This window comes from Bison bison, unplaced genomic scaffold (genome assembly GCF_000754665.1).
Source record: "Bison bison bison isolate TAMUID 2011002044 unplaced genomic scaffold, Bison_UMD1.0 scf7180017864484, whole genome shotgun sequence".
Classification (NCBI taxonomy): Eukaryota; Metazoa; Chordata; class Mammalia; order Artiodactyla; family Bovidae; genus Bison; species Bison bison.
The window spans coordinates 5,420,942-5,447,998 of NW_011495044.1; the positions used below are offsets into that span (position 1 = coordinate 5,420,942).

Below are 27,057 nucleotides of genomic sequence, written 5' to 3' on the forward strand. Positions count from 1 at the left end.
ACAATACATGTAGCTCAAACTTATACCACTTATTCATATCCATGGTGTAAATACTCTTCCCATGACCGATTTCAAGCTATTAACATAGAATCACTAAAAGCGATGTTGGGGAGAGATGTACAGTAGCACACCAATACACAGGATTTCCATCAGAAAGAGACAACAGATACAATTAACCTCAAGAGCACAGATGATAACAATGTAGTAAGTATCTAAGAAGAAATGAATTTTGAGTATTTATTACCTTCATTTTAAATATAATTTAAGTGTAAGTTTATATAATTTAACATCATCATGGCTGTGCTTAGAAAATAGCTCACAAGACTCCTGAACATTCACTATTCGGCTCTCACAAGGCCACGAAAGCTGGCTCGGACATATGGGTGGCTCTAAAATCTTAAGACTCCTCCCTCAAGTGGGTCCAAGGGTTCAAGCTTGGGGCCTGGGACAAGCACACTGCACCAGTCACAGAAATTAGCAGGTCATAAGGGTTGGAAAGGGAGTTGGTTTTGACAAGTTCAATTTTAAATATGCTGAGTTTAAAACAACAGCAAAGGAGCTACAAATGGAAATGTTCTTGAAGCAGCTGGAAATACCAGAATCCAATCCGGGTCAGCTGAGAACTCAAGTTTAGAAGTCATATGCATTGAGGTGCTAGCTAAACACATGGGAAATGTTGGGCTTTCTGGGTTGGGGCAAAAAGAAAAAAACAAGAGTGCTAAGGACTGAGCCTGAGGGAATAGCCGAAATTAGAAGGCAGGAGATGGGAAAGCAATCGACAAAGGGCAGGGCGGATGGGGAAAGGCAGTGAAAGAGTCAGGCAACAAGCAAGGGAGCAACGTCGAGGAAGCGATCACCACCAGTATCCGACGCTACAGGACAAGGAGGATGAAGACTAGGAAACAGTTTTTGAGTTTTCTGACAAATCAGAGGGCTTTTGTGAGAATGATTTTCTAGAAAGTGGGGGGATGGAAGTCAGATTACAAACAGACAAATAGAAGATTTTTAAATGTCAGAAATTATTAAATACTAGATATTAAGGGTTAAGAAGAGAAGAGACAATAATGAGCGATTTATTTTTGGCAGCTAAGACCTGAATACAGGGCATAAAAATCGGGAGTGGTCAAGGAGTAATTATTTAAATAAATTATATAGGGTTGTGAACCAGATGAGATCATGTTCTCAATGGGACACCAAACACCATGGAGAGCTGAAAAGAAAAAGGAGGCACTTAAAATGCAAAGGTTAGTTTTACATCAAAGCTCCAATGTTTCCTTCTGAAAATTCCAGTTAAGTTTTATGCCTGTGAATAGTAAAGTTGAACCTTACAAGAAATTTAGATGAGAACTAGCTTACTGTGTTTCTCAGTCTTTGTGTGACTATAATAACCAAGTAACTATGAAAAACAGCAGAGAGGTCTAGACAGAAGTAATGGGGGAGGTGAGGTTTTTCCCCCTTAGAGAATATTCAGCAGAGAACAGCTGTCTATTTCTGAAGCGCACTGGACACAGCTCTGCCGAGACAAGGATAAAGAACTGGCTAACATTTGCTAGTGCTTTTACATCAGAAAAGTTTCAGATGCAGAGGTGAGATTTTGGAGGGCTCAGCTAACATACCAAGATCAGACAGCTAGTAAATGACCAGGCCAATCAAATCCAGGTCTCCCCCATTCTAGTCTTTAACTCTTTTGTACATACTGGGTTGTCTCTAAAGTTTTCCACAAATCTCAGAGAAAGTCCGGTGGACTAAGTACCAGAAATATTAGGGGCAGCCAGTTAGGGCCAAGAATGCTTAGGAATCAGCCATAGGCATGCTTCTTTCCAACAATCACGCTACTCTGTTAGCAAATAAGATGAGTAAAAAACTTCAACTGTCCAGGTCCCTGCCTGTTTGTAGTCCCTGTAAAAATCACCATCAAAACTGGTTCTTTAGAAATCTCCAAGGAATATATACAAATGGCTAACAAACTCATGAGAAGATGCTCAGTATCAGTAGCCATAAAGAAAATGTAAATCAAACTACAGACAGACTCCACACTTCACACTGACTAGAATGGCTATAATCAAAAAGACAAATAATAAGTGCTGGTGAAGCTACAGAGAAACCGGAACCCTTATACACTCCTAGTGAGAATATAAAATGGTGCAGCTGCTTTGGAAAACAGCCTGATAGTTCCTTAAAAGGCTAAACACAAGTTACCATATGACTCAGTAATTCCACTCCTAGGTATATATTCAAAAGAATTAAAAACATATGTTCAGAAAAAGTAATTTGTACATGAATGAATGTTCATAGCAGCATTCTTTGTTCACGTTAGCCAAAGTCTGAAAATAATCCAAATGCCTACATATTATACTATGAGCAAGAAACCAGTTACAAACAAGCACATGTTGTATGATTCCATTTACGTGAGATATTTAGAATCCGCAAACCTATAGAGACAGATAGTGAATAGACTGCTGGTTGCCTAGGGCAGGGGAAGGAATGGAGGGGTGTTTAGGGATAATGTGGAGAAGGCAATGGCACCCCACTCCAGTACTCTTGCCTGGAGAATCCCATGGATGGAGGAGCCTGGTAGGCTCCATGGGGTCGCTAGAGTCGGATACGACTGAGCGACTTCACTTTCACTTTTCACTTTCATGCACTGGAGAAGGAAATGGCAACCCACTCCAGTGTTCTTGCTTGGAGAATCCCGGGGACGGGGGAGCCTGGTGGGCTGCCGTCTATGGGGTCGCACAGAGCCGGACACGACTGAAGTGACTTAGCAGTTAGGGATAATGATTAAAGGGTACAGAGTTTCTTTATGGGGAGTGAGGAAAATAAATGTTCTAAAATTGTGGTGATGGCTGCACAATTTTGAATATAATAAAAGTCATTGAACTGTATACTTTAAATGTGTGATATGTAAACTAAATCTCAACATAGCTATTTTTAAAAATTAATGAATGACTAAATTTTCAGATAAGGCCAATCCTCCCCAATCATCATGCATTCGTAAACCAAGGAAAGCTCTGCTCTCCCAATTTTTAAAAGATTGGCTTGAGGGTATGAAAAAATAAACAGCTTCCCCCAATTTCTGAGTGGCTTTAGCAAAGGGAATAAATTGCACTTAAGTGCTTGGTATCAGAATCTGAGCTCAAAGGGACTTTAAAGATGACTTAACGCTAACATTCTCAGTTTACAGACGAGAAATGCATTGTCTAGAGAAGTTACATAACTGTGTAAAATCATTTAGGTGGAAAGTGCCAGATCACTGTCTGTTGACTCTGTGTTCACTGCTTTTTCCCTTCACAAGGCTTCCATGATGCTTGAAGGGTAGAAACAACATATTAACAACATTATTAAATTATAAGAGGCTCCCCCAAAAGAACCAAGGATTGTCCCGTAGTATTCTTTAATACCTGCAGAGAGCCTGATCTGGCAAAGTTTTGCTCAAAGACTCACTCTTAAAAGAAACACAAGTAGCTCAATTTCCTTGATCCACACTATGCTGCAGAGCAATGTATAAGTGAGAGGAGAAAGCTTTAAAGAGCAGAGTATGTTATTTGCTCTCATTTATACTTATTAAGGGCTTCCCAGGTGGTGATAGTGGTAAAGAACCTGCCTGCCAATGCAGGAGACATAAGAGACGGAGTTCAATCTCTGAGTTGGGAAGATCCCCTGTAAGAGGAAATGGTAACCCACTCCAGTATTCTTACCTGGAGAATCCCACGGACAGAGGAGCCTGACAATCTACGGTCCTTAAGGTCGCACAGAGTCAGACATGACTGAAGTAACTTAGCACACATACTTATTAAAAGATACAGGGAAAATGAAAGCAAGCCTGGTAACTTCAGATGCATTTCTGAATTTATAGATTTCTCAGTCATAAAAGGGAAAATTCCATTTTGATTCAATGGCCAAATTTATCCTCCAGGAAAAGCCTAACACTAAAAAAGCAGATTATAGTTGTTGTAAGTTATTTTGTTTGGTTTTTTTGTTGCTGTTCTGGTTTTTTTTTTGGCGGGGGTGGGGGGAGGCTGGGGTCATAGACTTCTGGAGAGAACTGTGCTCAAATGCAGGGAACAAAAATGGGGGCTGGGAATCTCTGCTGAAATAAATAGAGTATGATTTGGGAGTAAAGTGTGAGGCTCCTTGCAGATAACAATTCTACGTCTCCTGTTCTGAGAGTTCCTTAAGCTTTGAGGAATCTGACAGGGATATCAGCCAACTCTGATTAACAAAGATTCTCTGAGGATGAGGATGACTGTAAAGTCTCCCAAGGGTAGCTTCACTTCACAGGCAGGCACTAATGCTCAGGGAGTAGAGAATCCAAGTTCAAATGTAGAACCGAGTCCTCCAGTGGGGGTTGGAACACACTGAGGGTGAAATCAAGGCCTGAGAACTCAGGTCTGGGCAGAGCTGGTCACAAGCCACCACCCCACGGTCACAGCGGGCAATAAAGGCAACGCTCGGCTCCCGGGCAGCACGGCCCCATCAATCTCCTAAACCGCGCTCCACTGCCAGGCCCCTCCTGACCACAGACTGAATAAGCGAAGAGGTGTGACAGCAAATGCAGTGCTGAGGGAGCAGTGAGCTGCCTCACGTGGCTGCGGCACAGAGGCTGTGCAGGAAAGGGGGCCTGGAACCACGAGCTAGAGAGCCTCAACCGAGCAGAAGAAAATTGAGACCATCAGGAAAAACGTGGGAGTTAACTTTTGCTGGTTTTCTGTAGTTCTTAAGTAAAATCCCAGGAAGGCCAATGGCTTCTAGATTGCATACATGAAAAAAAAAATAGAAAGGACGATTCCATCTGTTAGATTAAATGCTTTCCTTCCTTTCTACCCACTAACCTCTGCAGTCCATAGAAACTGACCAGAGAAAGCTCATGCTCTCTGTTCTGTCTCACCCTCACAGCCTTTCTTGAAGTTCTTTTTAGGGAGATATATCTATACTTTATAAGCTGCCAGGACCCAGAGAAATAGCAGGGATAATGCAAATAAAAACCTCACTTAAAATTCTAGATCTTTCTTTTTGATGGTTCTGGTGTACGAAGAGAACTCTTCGATCTGTAGGACTTGCATTCTGCCGTAGGTGATCTGTATGTATATTTCAGGTGCTTACATTCTTAAATCTCTTTTAAGATTGGACCAACAGTGTTCTCAGCTAAAAAAGAGGAATGAATCATCTTATTATAACAAACTGTTTCCTAAAGAGATACTTGGGAATCCAAGAGATTAGGTTATAACCAAATTTACAACTTGAGGGCTTGGTTGCTTTGATCTTACATTAGTCTGCCTGCCAGTGGCAACACTAATGTGGTTCATGTGTACTTGGGGAGCAAAGCAAAGGGTGCCTGAGCTACAAAGAATAGATTTTGATCCCTAATTCTCAGCCCAAAGTTCAAAGACAGCCAGCATGGAGCAATGATTCTGATGAGCAGTGAACCTCTGTGAAATACCCCAAGGAGAGAAAATGCCATTGGAACTGTAAGGCTGGGGGAATAGGAGGAGATGAAAAATCGCCAGGGAGTTAAGTAAAGCTCTGGCTGGCCTCCAACTGCTAACAATGCCATGTGTGTTTGTCTCGTTTCTCCCCGCCCTGAGCCTCCTGTCATCACACAGCACTGAGGCAGAGGCCCAACAGGCAACATCAGCTACAAGTGAAGAGCGGGGAGCCAGAGCATTGTACTGAACTACAAAGTTTAGGGGACAAGCCTGAAGAAGGGACAGTTCAGTTTCTCCAAATCTTAAGAGATGAGGTGTGAAAACAGAGCAAGATAGGGGCACACTGAATAGAAACAACAAATCATTTTGGTCAGAAGACTTGTGATTGGTCTTTAGTTCCATCCTTCACTAGCTGTATGATCTTGGAAAAGTCACTTCATCCTTCTAATTCTCAGCTTCTTCAGCTGTTACATTGAAAGGATAAAACATCTTTACATCCTTCAGGGTTACTGTAAGGATCAAGTCAGATTAGAATATGCTTTGTAAGCTAAAAGGACTACTGAACTGTTATCCACTCAAGGGAACAAATCCTTATTGAATACTTCTCATGCTCCTGGTGCAGGACTTGGATGAGACAGCAGCACAGCAAGCCCCAGCCCCCGAGGAGCAGAGGACACCAAGGTGTGAACGCACATACCCATCTCTTCAAAGTGGTGTGGAACAGAGATGGAGCTGCAATAGTCACAGAGATGGAGGTCAGGGTCTCAGGAAGGGGATACTGGACCTGGGCCTTGAAGAGTAAGTGGATGATGGCCAGGCAGCAGAGGTCAAGACATGCCTTCAACGGAGAGAGAAATGAATAAGCGAAGAGGTGTGAAAGTATACCGAGTTTAGAAGGCGGTGACTAGTTTCCTGTGGCTGCAGCGCAGGCTACAGGGGAAAGTGCCTGGCTGGAAACAGGCTGTGAAGGGCTCTGCACCCTGACAGAGTTGTTTGTCACCAAATGAGAGGCAACTGGTAAATGCTGAAGAAATTAGAGGAAAACGGCAGGGTTTTTCCCTCCCTCTCTCTTTCCCTTCCTTCTTTGTCCTGACTAAAAAAATAAGACACATCAACCTTCAAATTACAGTCTGGGAGAATGACAGCTGCTGCAGCTGCTGCAACAGAAGCATGCAAGGAGGACAGAGAGGACGCCCAGGAAAGGGCGTCAGTTCCAGGAGGGAGAGTCAGGGGGATATTTACCAAGGGGAGTGCTGGTGGTGGTGTCCAGGCAGGACAGACTTGGGAAGGTAATCCAAGCAGAGGGTGCCCCAGGAGCAAAGATACAGAGTCATAAAGAGCGTGCCAAACAGTTCAGCAAGCGTGTAAGGTCCAAGGGGAACGTGACACTGTGAGCCCAGAGAGGTAGGCAGACCAGCGCCAGGACTGAGGCGGTGAAGAGCCCCGAGAGGCAGGCAGACCAGCGCCAGGACTGAGGCGGTGAAGAATGCAGGAGCTAGACTTCAGGTTGCCTGAGTCCTAGTGTTTTAATCAACTTCTTTCTAGTGTTTAACCTCTCTAAACCTCTGATAAAATGGGACTATGAACAGAATCTACAGTATAAGGTCACTGAAGAATTAAAGGAGATGATCCATGTAAAGGGCTTAGTACAGAAAGTATGATTTACCCTAAGCACTCAATAAATTACTACCATTATCATCACATTTGTTCTTACAGAAAACTTTATTAGGAAACTATTATAGTGGCCAAGTCAAGACAAGAGGCCCTGGACTAGGGCAGAGAAGAGAAATCAGATGCAAGCATCTTTCTGAGTTGGAAGTGACTGACTAGAGTTGGTGGCAGGGAGAGATGATGGGCAGGACTAAATATAGTATGATTCCAGGTTCCTAACTTGGATAGCTAGGTACATGAATGATAATACTGAGCACTTTGGGATGTACTGAATATAGGATATGTCTGGGTAACATCCAGATGACTGTGTCAAGGACACTATTGAGATACGGGTCTTTGGCTTAGGAAAGAACACAGAGAAAGACTCTATCATTACCTCCTGATCTAAATCTTGTATCTTAATACAAAAACCGACCTCACCTGCAGTTAAAGAAGTGACCTAAGGAGCTATGTCTGATTTATGTAAGCCTCTCCCAGGCCACATAGTTCACTGAACTACATCGACAGACCCCTAACCACAGAGGAGAAGAAAACCCCAGGCACCCAGATTGTTCGTGTTTGTGTCTTTAGAATCATGTGGCTGCAGGGGTTTACACCACCATTTGAGGGACAACCACCACAGCTCACACACAAGCAAAAGCAAGGAGTACAGAGAACTGAATGTAGAAGACACACAGAGAGAAAGAAAAATGAAAAAACAAAGAGCTCATAAAAAGAGAGAGCAGTTGCCTAGTGAAGCACAGTTTTCATAAAGCTCAGATGCATCCAGGCACCAGACTCTGGAGATCACCCCCATCCCTCTCTATGTGAGATTCCTTGCATTCTATGCAAATAGAATGATCCCTGAGGCTAACACAGATGAGACTGCCAAGGATACAGAGAACAAAACAAGAAAATGGTCAAGGTTAGGGGACATCAGAGAAGGCAATGGCACCCCACTCCAGTACTCTTGCCTGGAGAATCCCAGGGACGGGGGAGCCTGGTGGGCTGCCGTCTATGGGGTCACACAGAGTCGGACACGACTGAAGTGACTTAGCAGCAGCAGCAGGGGACGTCAACATGGAGGACAAGAAGCCAGTGAAAGAGGCAGGAGAAGGGCATTTGTGAAGGGAAGAGGTAACTTGGGAAAAAGCAGTGTCCTGGAAGGCAACAGAACAGAGGGCTTTAAAGAAGCAGTGAGTTAGTCAATACTATCAAATGATACAAAGAAATCAAATGAGAGAAAGATAAAACCACTGGAAACAGCAATTAAGAGGTCCCTGGTAATCTTTCTCAGAGCAGCAATTATTCATAACTCAAAATTACCTGAGTTGAGTAATTACTATAACTTAAAAACTTTGTATTCAAATATGACTGTCATATTAGTCATACTGTTTATCCTTAGGTAGGTAATATGTCTCTGCCTTGGGTTTTCCTCTTTTTAAAAATAATGGTAAGATCTCCCTCCAACCCTAGCCATTTTGTTCTGTATTTTAAACTGCATGGGGGTTAAACAAGTATATACATAATAAAAAAGTTCACTAAACTGATGATTTAAGACTTGCACACTTTGAGAACAAGATTCCCTCTGCCCCATCCTTACACAGTAATCAGATTAAAAAATTTAAAACAAAATAGGGGCTTATAAAATAGTATGTAAGCTTTGACGCAAAGCATTCTTGGAATCTCAGGAATCACCCCATGGTATCTTCAACCTCAGCCTTCTTAGGTAATGCAGGAGTTACTGTCTTCACCAAGAAACTCATCCATGAAAGTTTCCACACTATTAGGACTATGTTAGATAAATATATATATATATATTCTTTTTTTTTTTTTTTAAGAAAGAAAAGGAAAAAAAGGCATGCATCCCCATCAACAGGACCCTGCAGCCAGCAACCCGAGCTGTCTGGGAGGAGGGCCTGACAGATTCAGACCAGGGGCGCCCATGAGGGGTCCTACCTTCATCAGGTGCTTGTTGGCCCACTTGGTGAACGTCTTCTTCTGCACTCGGTCCCGTTCATCTGTGAGGAGACAAGGAGAAGGCGCCGGCTTAGTGCTGCCTGGCGCCATGTTCCCCAGCCTCTGCCTTGCCCACACCCAGCCTCTCCAGCACAGTGGAGACGGTTTCTTCAGCCTGAGAGACAGCGTCTTGTTGTTGGGAAGGTTCAGTCTCTCTGAATTTCCTTCTTCTGTCACTTTACACATTAGACAGAATCACATGCCTCAAGAATCATGTCACCGCAAAGTCTCCTTCACATCCTAATTCTCCAGGGAGGGCAGTGATTCCCTGCATCCCCACCCCACCCCCAGCAAGCTCCAAAAATCCGAAGCTGTGAAAACCCCCAACAGGAGGGTGGAGTGGCCTTGGCCCTCGGGACACCCAGTGCTGAAGTTACATTTCACTCTCCACACATGGTCCTCCTGATCAATGCTCTCCTCCTTCCCCCTCCTCCCCTAGGACTCCCTCACTCTAGCTTCCTTCCCAGCCTTGCCAACCAAACTCTCAAAGCTGCCCACTAGGTCCCCTGGAACATCTCTCCTCCCCTCCCTCCCTTCTCCAAGTCTTAGAACCCCCATTTTTTCTTAGGCAAATTCTGCTCCATTCTGACTTTTTTCACCTCTTCAACAGAAACACGACTGTCAACACTTGACAATGACTACATCACAGAGGCCTGATCATGAGGAGGACTCACCTTCTCCCACAACTGCCACCTCCAGACCACTGATCCATCAGGTCTGTTCCTCTTCTATGTATTTGAAGCCCTTTCCCTCCACTGTATGATCCTGTTCGAATCATCCCTGCTATCATCGACCATTCCCTGCTGCATGCACCCCTCCACATGGCAAATCTACCTTAATCTCCCCCAACAACTTTGTTCAATGGGTATTCTCTGACGTCATCCTCAAATTATTTCAACATATGTGTGGACAATGCATGTGAGCCTGCTTGGCTCCACTGACCCTCATCTCCAATCCATAGACAGCCACCACCATCCCACTTCCTGGGCCTCATTTCTTCTCCAAACATAGCTACTCAGCAGTCATCTCTACCAATCTTTCATATCTCCTCCTCACTTTCAACCTTCAATCACTCTCTTCTTACTTTATCCTATTTATTAAGAACGTCTAAGATTATCCCAATCTGTGCCAGACAACATGATTAAGCAAGTCAAAGCTGTCGTCACGAGTACCCCAAGGACTCTCATCTCCCTAATCTTCTACTACTACTTTCACTAGGACAATCCCCAAGCCGAGATGACCACTCCTCAATTTCTTCTCCAACAAAGAGACATTTCAGAAGAAAGTAGCAGAATTTTGTAAATCTGACTCTGCTGCTGCTAAGTCACTTCAGTCGTGTCCGACTCTGTGTGACCCCGTAGACGGCAACCAACCAGGCTCCCCCGTCCCTGGGATTCTCCAGGCAAGAAAATCTGACTCACTAGTCAGATTTTTCCATTGATCATGTATGGATGTGAGAGTTGGACTGTGAAGAAAGCTGAGCGCCGAAGAATTGATGCTTTTGAACTGTGGTGTTGGAGAAGACTCTTGAGAGTCCCTTGGACTGCAAGGAGATCCAACCAGTCCATTCTGAAGGAGATCAGCCCTGGGATTTCTTTGGAAGGAATGATGCTAAAGCTGAAACTCCAGTACTTTGGCCACCTCATGCAAAGAGTTGACTCACTGGAAAAGACTCTGATGCTGGTAGGGACTGGGGGCAGGAGAAGGGGATGACAGAGGATGAGATGGCTGGATGGCATCACTGACTCGATGGACGTGAGTTTGAGTGAACTCCGGGAGTTGGTGACGGACAGGGAGGCCTGGCGCGCTGCAATTCATGGGGTCACAAAGAGTCAGACACAACTGAGTGACTGAACTGAATTAATTGACTCACTAGTAACTCACACAAACTTCAATAGGTTTTATGTCCCTACTGCGCAGTTATTCCCTTCTTACTGACACCCAAGTAAAAGCCACACAAGCACTGGCCCACCACTTCCAGGTGGATGCCCTATCTTCTTACTTCTCTGAATTGATAGCCATCCACTAAGTTCTCCTTCATCTGTCCCTAACCTTACCCTCACCTCTTCCTTTCCAGTCTCTGAATCTATAGCCATCCAGTAAGCACTCCTCCAACTGTTGCTAACCTTACCTTCACCTCCTTTCTGGCTTTGTTTGTAGGAAATAGTGGTCTTTTCCTACTATAGACCATGGAAGTTAGGAATTAGAATGCATTTGTCTAATTCCTTGCTGATTTGCAAATCCCCTCACAACAATCATTTTGTTCAGAGTTGAAAGGTCTGTCCAAGTCTTGCATACATCTACAATATTACTGAAGCTTAAAACTTAATAGAGAATTCTTCATAAGCAACATATACTAATTAAAGTTCCATAAAGTGTCATAATCTGTATCCTTATAAATTCTACCTATTGGCACTCATTTGGAACTGTTTTTTTAAAGTCTAATCGAATTTTCCCTTCATAGAGGCCTGCAATTATTTAAGTCAGAATTTTTATTAGATTTGACCACTGTCATTCTCATATTTTGATCATTTGATCTTTTCAGATGCTGATTTAGTTACCTGACCTCTTCATAATCCTTTCCAAGCTTGTGTCAGAGTCAGCTTGCAGCTACAACCTCATCTAAATCACTGACATTCTTTTCACAGCAAGCTACTTTCTTCCTCTCCACTTCTCCAAATGCTATTTAAAATCCAGCTCATTCATTCACTCATTTATTCTTTGAATAGGTCTTAGTAAGGAGCTAGCTGTTTGGAATAGCCTGTATTATACAAAGTCACAGTCCCTACCTTTAAAAGAGATGACAGTCTGGCAGAAAGAAGAAATAACTTCCATGTGGCTGTAACAGAGGTAAGCACAGAGTGCTCAAGAACATAAGAGAAGTAGTTAAGCCTCTCTGACTACAGGAGGGACACACAGGAGGCTAGTGAGCGTCTCTCGATGGGTGACTCTGCTGCTGCTGCTGCTAAGTCGCTTCAGTCGTGTCCGACTCTGTGACCCCATAGACGGCAGCCCACCAGGCTCCCCTGTCCCTGGGATTCTCCAGGCAAGAACACTGGAGTGGGTTGCCATTTCCTTCTCTAATGCATGAAAGTAAAAAGTGAAAGTGAAGTCGCTCAGTCGTGTCCGACCCTTAGCGACCCCATGGACTGCAGCCTACCAGGCTCCTCCATCCATGGGATTCTCCAGGCAAGAGTACCAGAGTGGGGTGCCATTGCCTTCTCTGTGGGTGTCTCTACTAAAATTTAAAACATGAGTTACAAGCTAGTCAGAAAGAGAAGGGAAGGGGCAAGGCTACAAGAAGTTCCACCTAGTGCAAAGTAACGGAGATCTGAAGGTGCTCATGTTCAGACAACTGCACAGAATTAACGGGAGCTGAAAGACAGGATGTGTGTTAGGTGGTAGTGACACATAAAACTGGATAGAATGGCATGAGTCAAATCATGGCCTTTCGTGACAAGCTAAGGAGTCCAAACTTTATCACAAAGAAACTGGTAAGGGAAGATAAGAGAACATATTAAAAGATTTTAAACAGGAGAATGACATGTGAGATTTGTGTTTGAGAAACGTTACTCTGGTAGCCTTTCCTGACAATCCCATGTCTCAATAGTCTCTTTGTTCTCCAAATTTTTATGGTATTTACTATGCTAATCACTCAATCTGTACTTATATAATTATATAAATTCTAAACTTCGAATAACCTTATTGTTACTCATCAATGAGATCATTAACTCCCTGAGGAAAGACATCATGCTTTATGTTTTTACATCTACCATAGCTACTAACATCTACAGCTCTACATAATAAGACCTAAAACAAATCCTTCCACTTATTTGAATTGAGAGGCAGCTTTTTAGCTACTGGAAGCATAACTGATGACGAAGCACCTGGTTTCCCTAGTGCACTACCCCATGGGAAGGCTTGGGAGGTGAAGAGAGTAACCATGGGGAGAAAATAAAGAAGATGCAATCGTGCTAGTCACACCTCCAGGTCTAAAGGACACGAGGCCGTGGACTAAAAAGAAATCACATGAATTCCACCTCTTTAAAATATTGGCAAGTTCAAAAGGAAATTTATTAACTTTTTCTTTTCCATCTAGGTAGTGTTTAACCTATTACAGCAAACATGTATTACTTTTATAATAAAAGAAATTCTATAAAGAAAACTTGTGTCTTCAGAGTGATAACTCTAATATTAGAAACAGCCTATTTTTGGTTATAAAGCTAATCAGTAGAGCAAGGCAGAGTAGACCTGGCATTGGTGGAAATGCAGGACTTTTAGTCAGCTTTAATATTGTTTTCCATTATGTTTGCATGTTCCTGCAAACAGGTGATACTTACTGGGATACTGGAGTTTTCGAATATTGGATTGGGCTCTTTTTTTTTTTTCATTTTGGCTATACCATGCAGTTTGCATGATCTTATGTCACTGACTTGGGCCCCAGCAGTGGAAGTGCCAAGCCCTAATGACTAGACTGCCAGGGATTTCCCTAGACTCTTACAAGAAATAAACTTTCTTGATTGGCCAACATATGATTAGAAGATCGCTAAAGAAACACACAGAATGACATCAAAACCAAGTCACCTGTAAGAGTCCTGTCCACTGTCTCATATCTTTTAGACATGAAGATGCTATTAACACAATTGAGTTTTTTAAGTTTTACTACCCACAGTTACGCTGTTCACCTACCAAGCCTTCCCATGGGGTAATGCACTATGGAAAGTGGATGGCCTCACGTCAGTCATGCTTTGAATAGCTAGAAACCTGACTTTCAATTCAGAGGGACGAGGTCCAAGTACTTATTCTGAATGTAATTACTAAAAGCAACATGATTACAAGTCCTTCCCAAGACCAGCTAGCCTGTTTAGAGCTGAGCTGTAAGTTCCTCAGAAAAGGGTTTTATATAACAATCTTGCCCCAAAGCTGGAGGATCCTTTTTTAGGATACTATGTTGCAGACCAATCAATTACATGAACATTCTCTCCTGACTTAAGCATTAGGATAAGAGGACACCAATACTGCAGTGCCTGGAATTTAAGATCTTAATATTTCAGCAAGGAAATTCATTAGGGAAGTCAAACAACAACTCGATTACATAGACCTTCAGAACACTCCAAACTGCTCAGACTTCAAAAGTTTCTAGTAAGTTTTAGGTTTGATTCCCCACACATAAATCCTTCATTTAATTCCAGGCCCAGCAAAGATCTTTCAAGTTTAAGAAGATATGTTTATATGAGAAGAAAACAGTCAATCAGAGCAAAGGTGATGTTACTTTTAAAAGCTTCTTGTAAATTCAGCTCCACCAAAGGCTGTGAACTGACAACAAAGAACCCAACAGCCTCCTGGGAAATTCTTAGATTAAACTTATGGAGGCACCAACTAGTCATGTGAGGGTTACTCAATACTCGTGTCCAATTTTATTACGACACCAAGCTACCAATACCTACCCTAACTTTCTTAATTTTAGTGTCACTGGCAGACTCCTTCCTTGCTACCTAGGCAAGTCCGTCCCCCTGAAATGTGGATCCTACGTCCTCCCTTCTCCTTGAGAAGCTTATTCCAACCATCCCTGCCTAGCCTGCATACCTTGACCTACTCTTCTCCTTTCCCCTCGGCTACATGAACAAGTGTGAAGACAACGCTCACCATTTCCACTTTCTCATCCCCCTGCTTCACCACGTGACCTGGCTTCCAGTCTCACAAATTCATGGAAACTGCTCTGCGCACAGTCACCTACCTGCCAACCCAGAAGACAATGCTGACCTTTTCTTTACCTTTTAAACCCCCTCTCCCTCTTGTATCTGAGACTCCATTCTGCCCTGGTTTCCTTCCTTCCCCTTTGATTATTCCTTCTCTTTTGCTCACCCCTTAAATGTTTACTCATCCTTAGCCCTCTTTCCTTTTCATTCCATATTATAGCTTCTTAAGACCTAAAGGTCCATAAGTGGGTTTGGAGGGGGTGGGTCATAAGCCACCTAAAATTGCAGGCAAAATTTCTGGTGTTACGTACATTATGGGATGAAAACAAAACAAAACAAAACAAAAAACCTATAGACTTTCCAAAAAAAAAAAAGAAGAGTTGTTCTTTACATTCTCCCAAAATGATTTGCTCTACCCATGGTTTCAACAGTAACCTATACACTGACAATTCCCAAATTCATTATCTTCAGCTCAATACTTTATCCTAAATACCATTCTCATATGTCCAACTGACTCCTAAAACTTTCATGCTCATTTCAAGCTCAGCTTGCCTAAAAATGAACTCTTCTCTCTCTCCCTGCTTCTAATAGGTTTCCCTGCTATATATAATCCATTTGTTTTGGTTTGAATGTCTATGCCCTCCTAAAATTCATACCCTGAAATCATACTCCCAATGTGATGTGACAGAATTAGAAGGTGAAGCCTTGGGGAAGTGATTAGGTCATCAGGGTGGAGCAATATAGATGGAATTAGCTCTATAGATGGAATTAGTGTCCCTATAAAAGGACACTAATTTGTCCTTACAAAAAGCTCTTTCCCACCCACTCCATCATGAAGGTGCAGTGAGAAGACAGCCAGCTGTCTATGAACCAGGAAAAGGTCCTTACAAGACACCAAATCAGTAGGTGCCTTGACCACGGACTGAGCCACCTCCAGAACAGTGAGAAATCAATGTCTGCTGTTTAAGCCACTGAGTCTATGGTTTTGTTACAGCAGCCCAAAGGTAGCTCAGCGGCACCAAATCTGTTTGATCCCTGGATCAGGAAAAGCCCCTGGAGAAGGAAATGGCAACCCACTCCTGTATTCTTGCCTGGGGAATTCCATGGACAGAGAAGCCTGGCAGGCTATACAGTCCATGGGGTAGCAAAGAGTCGGACACGACTTAGTAACTCAATAACAAACGGACTAAGACAGCTCCTCCTCAAGGCTGCCAGCAACCTTTTTCACAAGAATGATCTTCTTACTGTCACATTAAAATCCTTCAGCGACTCCTTATCCTCCTAATAATATAACAGCTAACATTTTTCGACAATCTACTTATATGTCAAGTACCTTACATTTATTGTTCACAGTACTCAAAACCCTGTGAAAGTGAAAGTGAAGTTGCTCAGTCGTCCGACTCTGCAACCCCATGGACTGTAGCCTACCGGGCTCCTCCGTCCATGAATCTCCAGGTGAGAATACTGGAGTGGGTTGCCATTTCCTCCTCCAGGGGATCTTCCCAACCGAGGGATCAAACCTGGGTCTCCAGCATTGCAGGTAGATGCTTTAACCTCTGAGCCACCAGGGAAGCTTCAACAACCCTGAAAGGCATTATTTTACTGGAAAGATAAAGCCCACAGAGGCTTGCCCAAGATCACAAGGTAAGTCTGAACTCAGCTCTACTGGATTCTAAAGCCTGATACCTGCATTCAGGATAACATTTAAACTTTTTAGCTTGAGATCTAAGACCTCTTATGATGTAGCCACTTTTCCCTCTCCAGCCTTTCATAAAAACTCTAATTTTCAGCTTTGGTGAATGTATAGTTCTGTTTAGTCGCTCAGTCATGTTCAACTCTTCGCGACCCCATGGACTGCAGCATGCCAGGCTTCCCTGTCCATTATCAACTCCCGGAGTTTACTCAAACTCATGTCCATTGAGTCAGTGATGCCATCCAACCATCTCATCCTCTGTCATCCCCTTCTCCTTCTGCCTTCAGTCTTTCTCAGCATCAGGGTCTTTTCAAATGAGTCAGCTCTTCACATCAGGTGGCCAAAGTATTGGAGTTTCAGCTTCAGCATCTGTCCTTCCAATGATATTCAGGACTGATTTCCTTTAAGATGGACTGGTTTGATCTCCTGGGAGTCCAAGGGACTCTCAAGAATCTTCTCCAACACCACAGTTCAAAAGCATTAATTCTTCGGCACTCGGCTTTCTTTATAGTCCAACTCTTACGTCCATACATGACTACTGGAAAAACCATAGCCTTGATGAGACGGACCTTTGTTGTGAATGTACAACTGTCCCCAAATGAGGCATGTGCTCTTACACCCTCTAGACTTTGCATTTACTGTTCTTTCTGTGTGGAAGACAGCTCCGGCCTCCCCAACTATGCATTCTTCGGCATTCAACTTAGCTATCACCTCCTCCATCCCTTACACACATGAGTTGAGGTCATCTCCCTCTTGTGCTTATTACAAGGTATCATAGTTTGCTTATCCATCTGTCCTGTTGTACTCAGAACAACTTGAGGATAGGTCTGTGGTCAGAAATGAAAGCCTGCATTTGAGGCACAAAGTTCTGTGTTCTATTCCAACATAGCCTACAACATAGCCCCAGTGCATCGCAAATCATGAAAAAAACAAATGAGAGAAAAGCCTCTGCTTATTTTCCTGAGGGCCACAGAAAAATTACAATTGGTTCAAGAAGCCCAATAAGCACCAACCACCTGGAATTATAAAACCAAGACACGTGAGCTGACAAAAATGTAAATAAATATGTAGAAAGCTGGGATCAGCCTGTTCCCTGACCACATGAGGTCAATCTAGTGGCAGAGACCAATATGTATTAATTAATAACTGACAATAACACCAAGCAAATAGATACCAGATACAAGCTGCACAAAATTGTGCAGATAAACAGAGTTGATTAATTCTGACAGGGGGATAGGAGAAGAGTTCATGGAAGGCGTGGTATTTGAAGTAAACCTGGGATGACAAGTATGATTTTGGCAGCCCAAAAAGAGGTTAAGGAATTCCAAAGAATAAGCTTGAGCAGTGACTTGGAGACGTGTGAGTACACAGGATATGCTGGAGGGCATGGTGTGGCTACATACCATGGAAACTAATAAGGTGACCTGAGATCACATCACTCCAGAGCTGGAATAAGGAGCATGTTAATACTTTCAGTAGATAAAGGATACCACTGAAATTTCCTGAACCAGAGTGTTCTGGAAAGATTAGCCCGGCATTGGACTGAAGACCAGACTGCAGCAGAGAAACACTAAGAGGCAGAAGCAACTAGACGCCTACTGTGTGCAATAGACCAAGAAAGAAACCAAAGCATGAATAGTGCTGAGGCAGTGGGAATACAAAAAGGCAGGCAGATCCCCACACAATGCAGAGGAAGAAACAACAGCTTTTAGCTACTGAGTAGCTGTTAAAGAAAGGGACAGTGGAAGATAATCCTGAAGTTTCTAGTCACAACAACTGGGAGGAGTAGTACCTGAGATAAGGAAAACAGAAGGCACAGATTGGGTTGGGTAAAGTAACTGCTGAAAATTCTTAAAGAGATGAGAATACCAGACCACCTTACCTGCCTCCTGCAAAACCTGTATGCAGGTCAAGAAGTAATGGTTAGAACTGGACATGCAACAATGGACTGGTTCCAAATTGGGAAAGGAGTACATCAAGGCTGTATATTGTCACCCTGCTTATTTAACTTATATGCAGAGTACATCATGAGAAACACCAGACTGGATGAAGCACAAGCAGGAATCAAGACTGCTAGGAGAAATATCAATAACCTCAGATATGCAGATGACACCACCCTTATAGTAGGAAGTGAAGAGGAACTAAAGAGCCTCTTGATGAAGGTGAAAGAGAGTGAAAAAGCTGGCTTAAAACTCAACATTCAAAAAACTAAGATCATGGCATCCGGTCCCATCACTCCATGGCAAATAGATAGGGAAACGATGGAGAAAAGTGACAGTTTATTTTCTTAAGCTCCAAAATCACTGCAGATGGTGACTGCAGCTATGAAATTAAAAGATGCTTGCTCCTTGGAAGAAAAGCTATGATCAACCTAGACAGCATATTAAAAAGCAGAGACATTACTTTGCCAACAAAGGTCCGTCTAGTCAAAGCTATGGTCTTTCCAGTGGTCGTGTGTGGATGTGAGAGTTGGACCATAAATAAAGCTGAGCGCTGAAGAATTGATGCTTTTGAACTGTGGTGTTGCTCTTGAGAGTCCCTTGGACAGCAAGGAGATCAAATCAGTCAATCCTAAATGAAATCAGTCCTGAATATTCATTGGAAGGACTGATACTGAAACTAAAGCTCCAATCCTTTGGCCACCTGATGCAAAGAGCTGACTCATTTGAAAAGACCCTGATGCTGGGAAAGATTGAAGGCAAGAGGAGAAGGGGACAACAGAGGATGAGATGGTAGGATGGCATCACTGACTCGAACGACACAAGTGAGCAAGCTCCGGAAGATGGTGGAGGACGGGGAAGCCTGGCCTGCTGCCGTCCATGGGGTCACAAAGATTCAGACACGACTGAGCAACTAACCGAACAACAACAGAGTAGCAGAAACATGAGGTGTCAGCAGACCCTTCTTGCAGACAGTTGGAACCTTACGTCTAGAGTTCAGAAGAGCAGGCAGCACTAAGGATACAGATTTGATGCTAACAGTTGATAGCCGAGGCTGCAGCAAGTAGAACAGCTAGCCTATTTCAAGTTTTCCTAAATCACCACTGTGCTCATACTGCCCCTCTATCCAAAGTCCTTTAGTTGCTCTCAGAAGACCAGAGGCTCAAGTCTACGTCCTTTGTTTCTGTTGTCCATTACACCCCTCTGAAATTCAATTCCAGTTTTTACTTACTATGTGTTAGGTGACTGGTAGAAATAAAGATAAGACATGGTCACTGACCTGAAGGAATTTACAATTTATCTACTCTTCCAACTTTATCTTTAGACTCGCCACTGCAACCATTCTGACCTCAGTTTCCAAACATACATTGCACATTCTTGCCTTTGTTCACCCATTTCCCCCTAGTGGAATATCTACCCTCCTCTAATTTAGAGCCTCCTTACAAGGAGCAGCTGAAGTCTCACTTCCTCCTTTAAACCTTTCTGGCTATCCCAGCCACCTCTGGATGCCTGTGTTTGTTTAATTTACCTGGCACCGAGCATACAAAATCTACTACTAGACATCTTTACATGCAAATCCCATTTTTCTATCTGAACTTTAGCTCCTTGGAGTCAAGAATCATGCTTCAAAATTTCTTTAAATAGCCAACATTTAGGACAACAGTAAGCACTTGCGAATACTCATTCATTGAACAATATACACTATGTGAGAGCCCACTACGTGCCGTTACATCTATATGGATACTTTATGATCAGACTAAGACATATTCTCAAATGTAATTAAAAGACTTTACAGCAGGGAGCAGAGATCTCCATTTGGATGCCCTTTCCACAGTCACAGCTTTTCTAAATTCTTCCTGCCACATCTTCACACCACTTAATGTGAACTCAAAGAAAATGGGCTAAAATGAAGATCAAGCGATTAAAATGTACTTAGCAGTAATACAGAATGGCACCAGCCTTATATAATGATGCCTTTCCCTAGAAGTATGCAAGTCAACTTTGGGAGGAAAGAATGACTTGTAAATTTATTGTATCTATTCTCTGTCGGGCACTGTACAAGGCCTGTCTCATTTAGTATTTGACTTAATCTTCATAATTCTATCAAGCACACATTTTTTATCTTCATTTCATAGTTCAAATTGAGGTTCAGGGACACTTAATAAAAATTTGCCTGATGTCACATGGTTAGTGAGTAGTAGAAGTGAAATTCAAATCCAAGTCTGCCATGGACTTTTAACTGCCAAACTCTACCACCACTGTGAAATTATTAGAAGGCAACACAACACAGTCCTATATAATGAAGGGAAGAGGCGAGGTGCAGACTATAACTACACTAGGGATGCATGACAGGTATCGGTCACCGAAGGCTGGTGAAGACGCAGAATGTCTCAATGAGGACTGGGACTTGGGAATTTAGGGAAGTGATAACTAGACGCTTCAGGGCAAAATTAAAATTTTCATGTTGTTTCTTAGGAAAATCTGAACTTTGTTACTGATAATTCTTTGCACTACTGGGAATCAGAGAGTACAAGGCAGAAAGGCAAAAGTTAGGTAAAGAAACAAGCCAGGACTAAGCCTGGTGGCAAAAGAAAAGAGTCACAGAGATGAAAGGAAAGGTTTAGAAGGAGAAGGGAAGAATGAGAAAAACATAATGGCTTCTAGAGTCTTTAATGGAACACCATACTCAGAAAAAATAAAATACTTCACAGTTTCGAAGAGATACAGGGTTTGGACTTCCTTGGTGGTCCAGTGGTTAGGAATCCACCTGCCAATTCAGGGGACATGGGTTTGATCCCTGGTTCAGAAAGATCCCACATTCCATGGGCAAACAAGCCACAATTACAGAATCCCACACGCTTTAGAGCCAGTGCTCCACGACAAGTCACCACAATGAGCAGCCCAAGTACCGAACTAGAGAGTAGCCTCCACCTGCTGCAACTTGAGAAAGCTCATTTGCAGCAGCAAAGACCCAGCACATCCAAAAATAAATAAATGAAGAAACACAGGGGTTAACAATCCTCAAAAAATCATCTTAAAGATGATTAAATTGAAGCCCAGGTTTAGGAGTTTAGATAAGGTTACAGAGGGGCAGAATCAGGTCTATAACTTGGATTTCCCAGCTGCCACTCTATGGCTTACTTTACAGGATACTCATCTCCCCTCTGTGAGCCCAAGTCTCATCTATAAAGTGAGGAGTCTGGACTAGGTCAATGGTTTCCCAACACCAGTCTGTAAACCAACCATATCAAAATTAGCAGAGGCACTTGCACTGGGCTTGGCACTCTAACATACACTCTTCATAATGACTGTATGTTAGGGCCTATTTTAGTCTACTTTTTAAATGAGGAAGCTGAGGCAGAGAAAGTTAAGCAGTAGAAAGTGAAGTGGTAGAGTAGGAGCCCCATGCAGACAATGAGGCCAAAGTCCATTTTCTTAACTGTTAGGTCACTGCTGCCGGGGGATTAAACGGAGGTGGATGAGCTGGGAGAACAATGTTTTTGCCCTGAAAATTTCAATGAAGATTCTAGCCTTCCTTATATTTTTCTGTTGATTACAGAAAAGGGGCCCTCATATCACTAAGCATTTTCAGATATACAAGAGTCTTTCCTCTAGATCTCAGAGGAAATCTCAGCGATACCAGAAAGATAAAAAGCTAGACTCCATGGCAATAACTGACTAAAACTGCTATTCCTTGTGCCACAACCATTATTATAGTACCACCTTTATTTCTGAGAAAGTACTTAATTTGGCAGTACTGGTCTATCAGGAGGCTTCCCTGGTGGCTCAGAGGGTAAAGCGTCTGCCAGTCTGTCAGTCAAAAGACAGGATCAGAACCCTAATCCTACTCCCTTTCTGAGATCTCCTCTTGATCAAACAACCAGCAATCTCAAATTTAGTGAAAAATCTGCTCATTTGGGTCACAATTTTGTTTTGCTTTAGAGACTAAGAGTACAAAACCAAAAGACATTAGTAGTATTATCAATCCAGTAGTTCCTAAACTTAGATTTCACAGTAAATGAGTAAATGTTCCAAAATAAATCAGAGAACCTAACATAAAGTTGTCAACTTTTTATTTTGCTAAGTAAAGTTATCTAAAAACAACCACCTGACAATAATTCTTTCATAAAATAATGGACATTTTAACATCAAAAAAGTAAAAACTGCAATTTCAGAATAAAGAACAGTTCTTTAAGTAAATTATGAAAAGCACACACTATATTTTCCTTATCTTATCCATTTTACTGGGAAATGATGATGATGCCTCCAACACCAGTCTGTACACCCTACAGTTTGGAAGCCAAGAAAACCTGTGGTCAAAAAGGCTAGGCCACTTGCTCAAGGTCATAGAATATTATTTAAACAAACTCCTCTCCTTTATCAAGAGATCTAAGCAACAAGACTCTTCCTAGCCTCCAAATCTTCTTGAGGTCCCCATCCCCAGAACACCTTCAAGCCTTTTTCCCTCCTCACATCTGGCAAGAGAGTAAATAAGTGCAGGAGAATTAGCAATCAGCCCCAAAGAGGAAACCTGGGCCATGACTCCACCCTCTTCTTCTCCCACAATCCTGTCTGCTCCAAGGTAGACTCTGTAACCAACCAACTTCTCCTAAAATATGCCCTGGACTTTCAGAACATAACTTAAAAGTGGTTTCCTGACTCAGACAGAAGCGTGAGCATGAATTCAGTCTCTATAAAAAAGTCCCACACCCAAAGCTTAGGCTCTTAACTGCCAGTCACTACAACTTTAAGAAGTTCCCCAGGAAGTCAGGAACCAATGGTCTCTCCCACTGCACGTTTTAACAAGCCCAAAGGCTGTAAATGCCTCCAAGCCTTCTGAGTTCATGCGCTCCTGTGAGTCAGTGAGAGTAAAGACTATTTGGGACCCTCAGGCCCAGGCAAGGAAAAAAGAAACTTCACATACTAACCCATACAGCACATGCGGCAAACCAGGTGGGTGTTGAACTCGCGCTCATCTTGGTAACTGGGCCACATGTCGCCAGCGTCTGCTGACCCTGCCTAGAAGGAAGGTGTCCCAAAGAACCTCCAGCTAGGGGCCTGTGCACCCCCTGCAGCTCCTTAAAAAAGGCTGCGAAGTAAACAGAGACAGCCAGCCAAAGGGCCGTGCGATGAACAGAAAGAGAGACAGCAGAAGTTCGGAGAAGTGGCTCCACCCACCACTTCCTACTGACCTCCTCCCTCCCTTGAGGTCAGAGAGGAAGCTCCTCCCTGGGGCACTTCCAAACTGGGTCCAGGTCTTCATGCAAAAGGCATCCTATTCAAAAGCAGCACCAGCTCAGTGCTTGCAGACCAACGGCAGCAGGCGAAGTGGGCACTTCGGGTGCAGAGAAGTCCAGCCGCATTAGTAAGTGAAGAAAGCCTGGTTAGGCAGAAGCCAGTCTCTGAGTTACTCTCCTCTTTCAGAGCAGAAGCTTATGCCCCCATGAATCTGAGACAGTTGCAGGAGGGCCGGGGAGGTGAAATGGTTTACTGCCAAGTCAAACACAGGGTACCCAGTGCCCAGCCTGTTCCTAGGACTTGACTCTTCTCAGGCCAAATGTCTATATAAGTGTTAACCGACTGAAAAGCCCCCGCAGTGGGAGAGACCATCACGAAGCAAGACTATACGCTGTTCACTGCCAACAGATTCCTAGATTCTGAAGGGAGCTTCACGTCCCAACTTACAGCTGCCCAGAGTCAGAGTCTCTCCCCAGTGATTCCACCTACTTTACAGAGTGAGCCCGGCCCCAGCCAGCCTCTAGGTAGATCTAGTATAGCAGATCTCATCAGCGTCCAAAGTACTGTTGGCTTCCCGCTCCGTTCTTTCCCCTCCTCCATCCAGGAATGTCACCCCAAAGTCCCCTACCTCTTCCCAGACCCCCCCCATTTGTCTCTGCAGTCAACGCACTTGATCAGCCGTGCCAGGAATCCTTTATCCTTCAGAGGAAGGCTGCTTGCTTGTTTGTCCAACTTGTTTTCGAGTCTTGGCTAATTGTGCCAGACACTGGAATGTTGAAGGAATACAATGAACGGCTTTTTCATTCAAATGGCCCGGCCCATCACTGCTTCTTCACAATTCTGACCCAACCAGGAGGCAGAAAAAGCCAAGCCTCTGTCGCTGTCAGGACAGACGCTCCGATCTGTCCCCACACCACTCAGAAGGCCCCACTGCAGATAAGGGCCTAATCGCTGGCCCTCTGCTCTAGCTCCCTAAATAGAACAACTTCAGGCTAATGCTACTTCCAATCCTGTTCCTGAAGACAGGGAGGGAGGGCCAGCACCCAGAAAAGCAAGTTTCCAGAGGTTAGCCCGAGAAACTGCAAGTGGGAAATAAAAAGTAAACAAGTTTACCAAGCAGGTCACTCAGGATAAACAAGCCCTGTGACCTGCCTCAGTTTCCTGACAGCTTCCTTACCCTCTACAGGGTATCCCTCCCACCTGCAAACTAGCAATAATCCTGTTACTACTTACTAATAACAGGACTCACAGCTGACTTTATCCCACCTTGACTAAGCTCCTAGTCACCCCAATAACCTGTGACAACTCTACTCAGTTTGTTCCTCTTATTAGAGTCTTCTTAGTCTTGAAGGAAGGGTTCTCCTAGAATTTACCTTGTACTAGGAAAAGAAAAGCGTAAGAAATAGGGAAGAGAGACGAAAAGGGAACAAAGATTTCCTGATTCATATTTAGTAACCTTTTCCTTTATCAGATTTAAATTCCTTCAGTATAGGGGCTGTCTTTAGTTTTCATATCCCAGTCCCTCACACATTCAGAAGGCACTCAATAATCCAAGCTAAAATTAACTGAGCATCTATTGTAACTGTTAGTTCACATGCAATGTGCTAAAAACTTTAAACAAGTATCATTTCATTTAATCCCAACAATTCTCTTGGGAAGGTGAACCAAAACCTGCCTTTTTCTCACTCCCCTGGGATCTAGGCAGAGCTTATTTCCCTTGAAGGTACTAGAGACTGAGGAAAGTAAGAGAAAGCTGTGGGGACAAAGTCAGTCTAGCCAACAGGAGACAGGCCTTCTCTTTAGGATCCTAGAAGGTTCTGAGCCTCAAAACAGAATCCATTGCTGACAGGAAAGACAGGACCCTGATGGAGACAGTCAGCTCTTAATTAGCGGAGAAAACCAGCCGGTGTAATGATTACCCAGGTCGTCCCTGCTCCTTTTTAGCCCATGTTTAGCCATTTCATAGCTCACCAGATGTGAGAGGCAGGAAAAGGTGAATCTGGCTGCTCCCTGCAGATTTGTTAAAATGTTGAATGGAAGGAAGAGATTCAAGCTAATATTTCCGTGGCTAGAAGTTATCTGAGAATTTATAGCTACTGGCTTTCTTACTAGCACAGAAAACTGAAGCTATTCATTTATTTCCCAAAACATCAAAATCACCCACTATTGAGGATAATAAAGCAAACAGAGTCTTTCCTTCTAATGTGTGTGAAAATAATTCATAATATATCACTAAGTTTTTATACATTTCCACATTGGCTTCTACCATATTTTTAAATTCTCAACTATAAAAACAAACACTTATATTTTGTCCCAGGAGCCTACATGAAACTGCAATGTCTTCACTGATATCTTTTGGTTTTTTAAGTATAATAATGACAGCAAACAATTACACAGTCCTTACCATGTGTAGAATATAGTCTAAGAACTAACTCAAAGCAATCATGAAGTATTATAAACCCCATTTTACGAATGAGGAAATAGAGGCCCATATAGATTACTGTCATTCTGCCAGCAGGGCAGAGACAGGAGGAAAATACAGGCAGTTTAACCCCAGACTCTCAACAAGTTCTCAGTGACAATTCCATACTAGATGCAAGCATGGCCCAGATAATCACACTGTCAGAACTGCAGGACACTGGAGATTTCAGTCTTTTTTCTTCTCATGCCAATTAGAGATTTGAAGTCCAGAGGAATTAAGAGTCTGTCTAATATCCACAGTAGTAGAAAGCACAAAAGCTAGGATTCAGAACCCAGATGTTCTGACTCCAAGTTCACTGGTCTTTCCACACACTGCACAACCTAGAAAAAAATAACTAAGGAAAGAAAAAGACAAAGACTGCATCTTGATTAAAACACCTAATGCTTTAGTTATTTCAGCAAAGATATATTAGGAATTTGACCATTTGTTTAAAAATCTGCATATCCATTATATATCTGACCCTTTGTGACCCCATGGACTGTAGCTTGCCAGGCTCCTCTGTCCATGGAATTTTCCAGGCAAGAATACTGGTGTGGGTTGCCACTTCCTTCTCCAGGAGATCTTCCCAACCTAGGGATCGAACCTGAGTCTCCAACATTGCAGGCAGATTTTTTTACTATCTGAGCCATCAGGGAGGCCCCTAATAAAATGTTACATAATACAAGTGGATGCAGCACAGCCTAGTCATAAAGAATCAAAATTCAAAGCAATCTTGGACTTCCCTGGTGGTACAGTGGATAAGAATTCACCTGCCAGTGCAGGGGACATGGGTTCAGTATCTCATTTGGGAAAATACCACATGCCACAGAGCAACTAAGCCTGTTCACCACAAGCTAAGGGTTGCTGAGCCCGCGCTCTAGAGCCCACAGGCTGCGACTACTGAAGTACATGTGCCCTACAGCCTGTGCTC

General features: G+C 43.1%; 1 protein-coding gene across 12 annotated transcripts in view; it reads right to left on the reverse strand.

Moving 5' to 3' along the window:
- Positions 1 to 27,057, reverse strand: part of MACF1 (microtubule-actin crosslinking factor 1) — a 342,575-nt gene that overhangs the window by 206,487 nt on the left and 109,031 nt on the right. For 11 of the 12 annotated variants that reach the window (XM_010862750.1, XM_010862748.1, XM_010862749.1 and 8 more), the window contains exon 2: positions 9,036 to 9,097. In XM_010862750.1, coding sequence (XP_010861052.1) covers positions 9,036 to 9,097 — 62 coding nt within the window. Of the gene's footprint in view, positions 1 to 9,035; positions 9,098 to 23,355; positions 26,577 to 27,057 lie in introns of those variants that run through there. The other variant, XM_010862754.1, reaches the window with a different exon arrangement.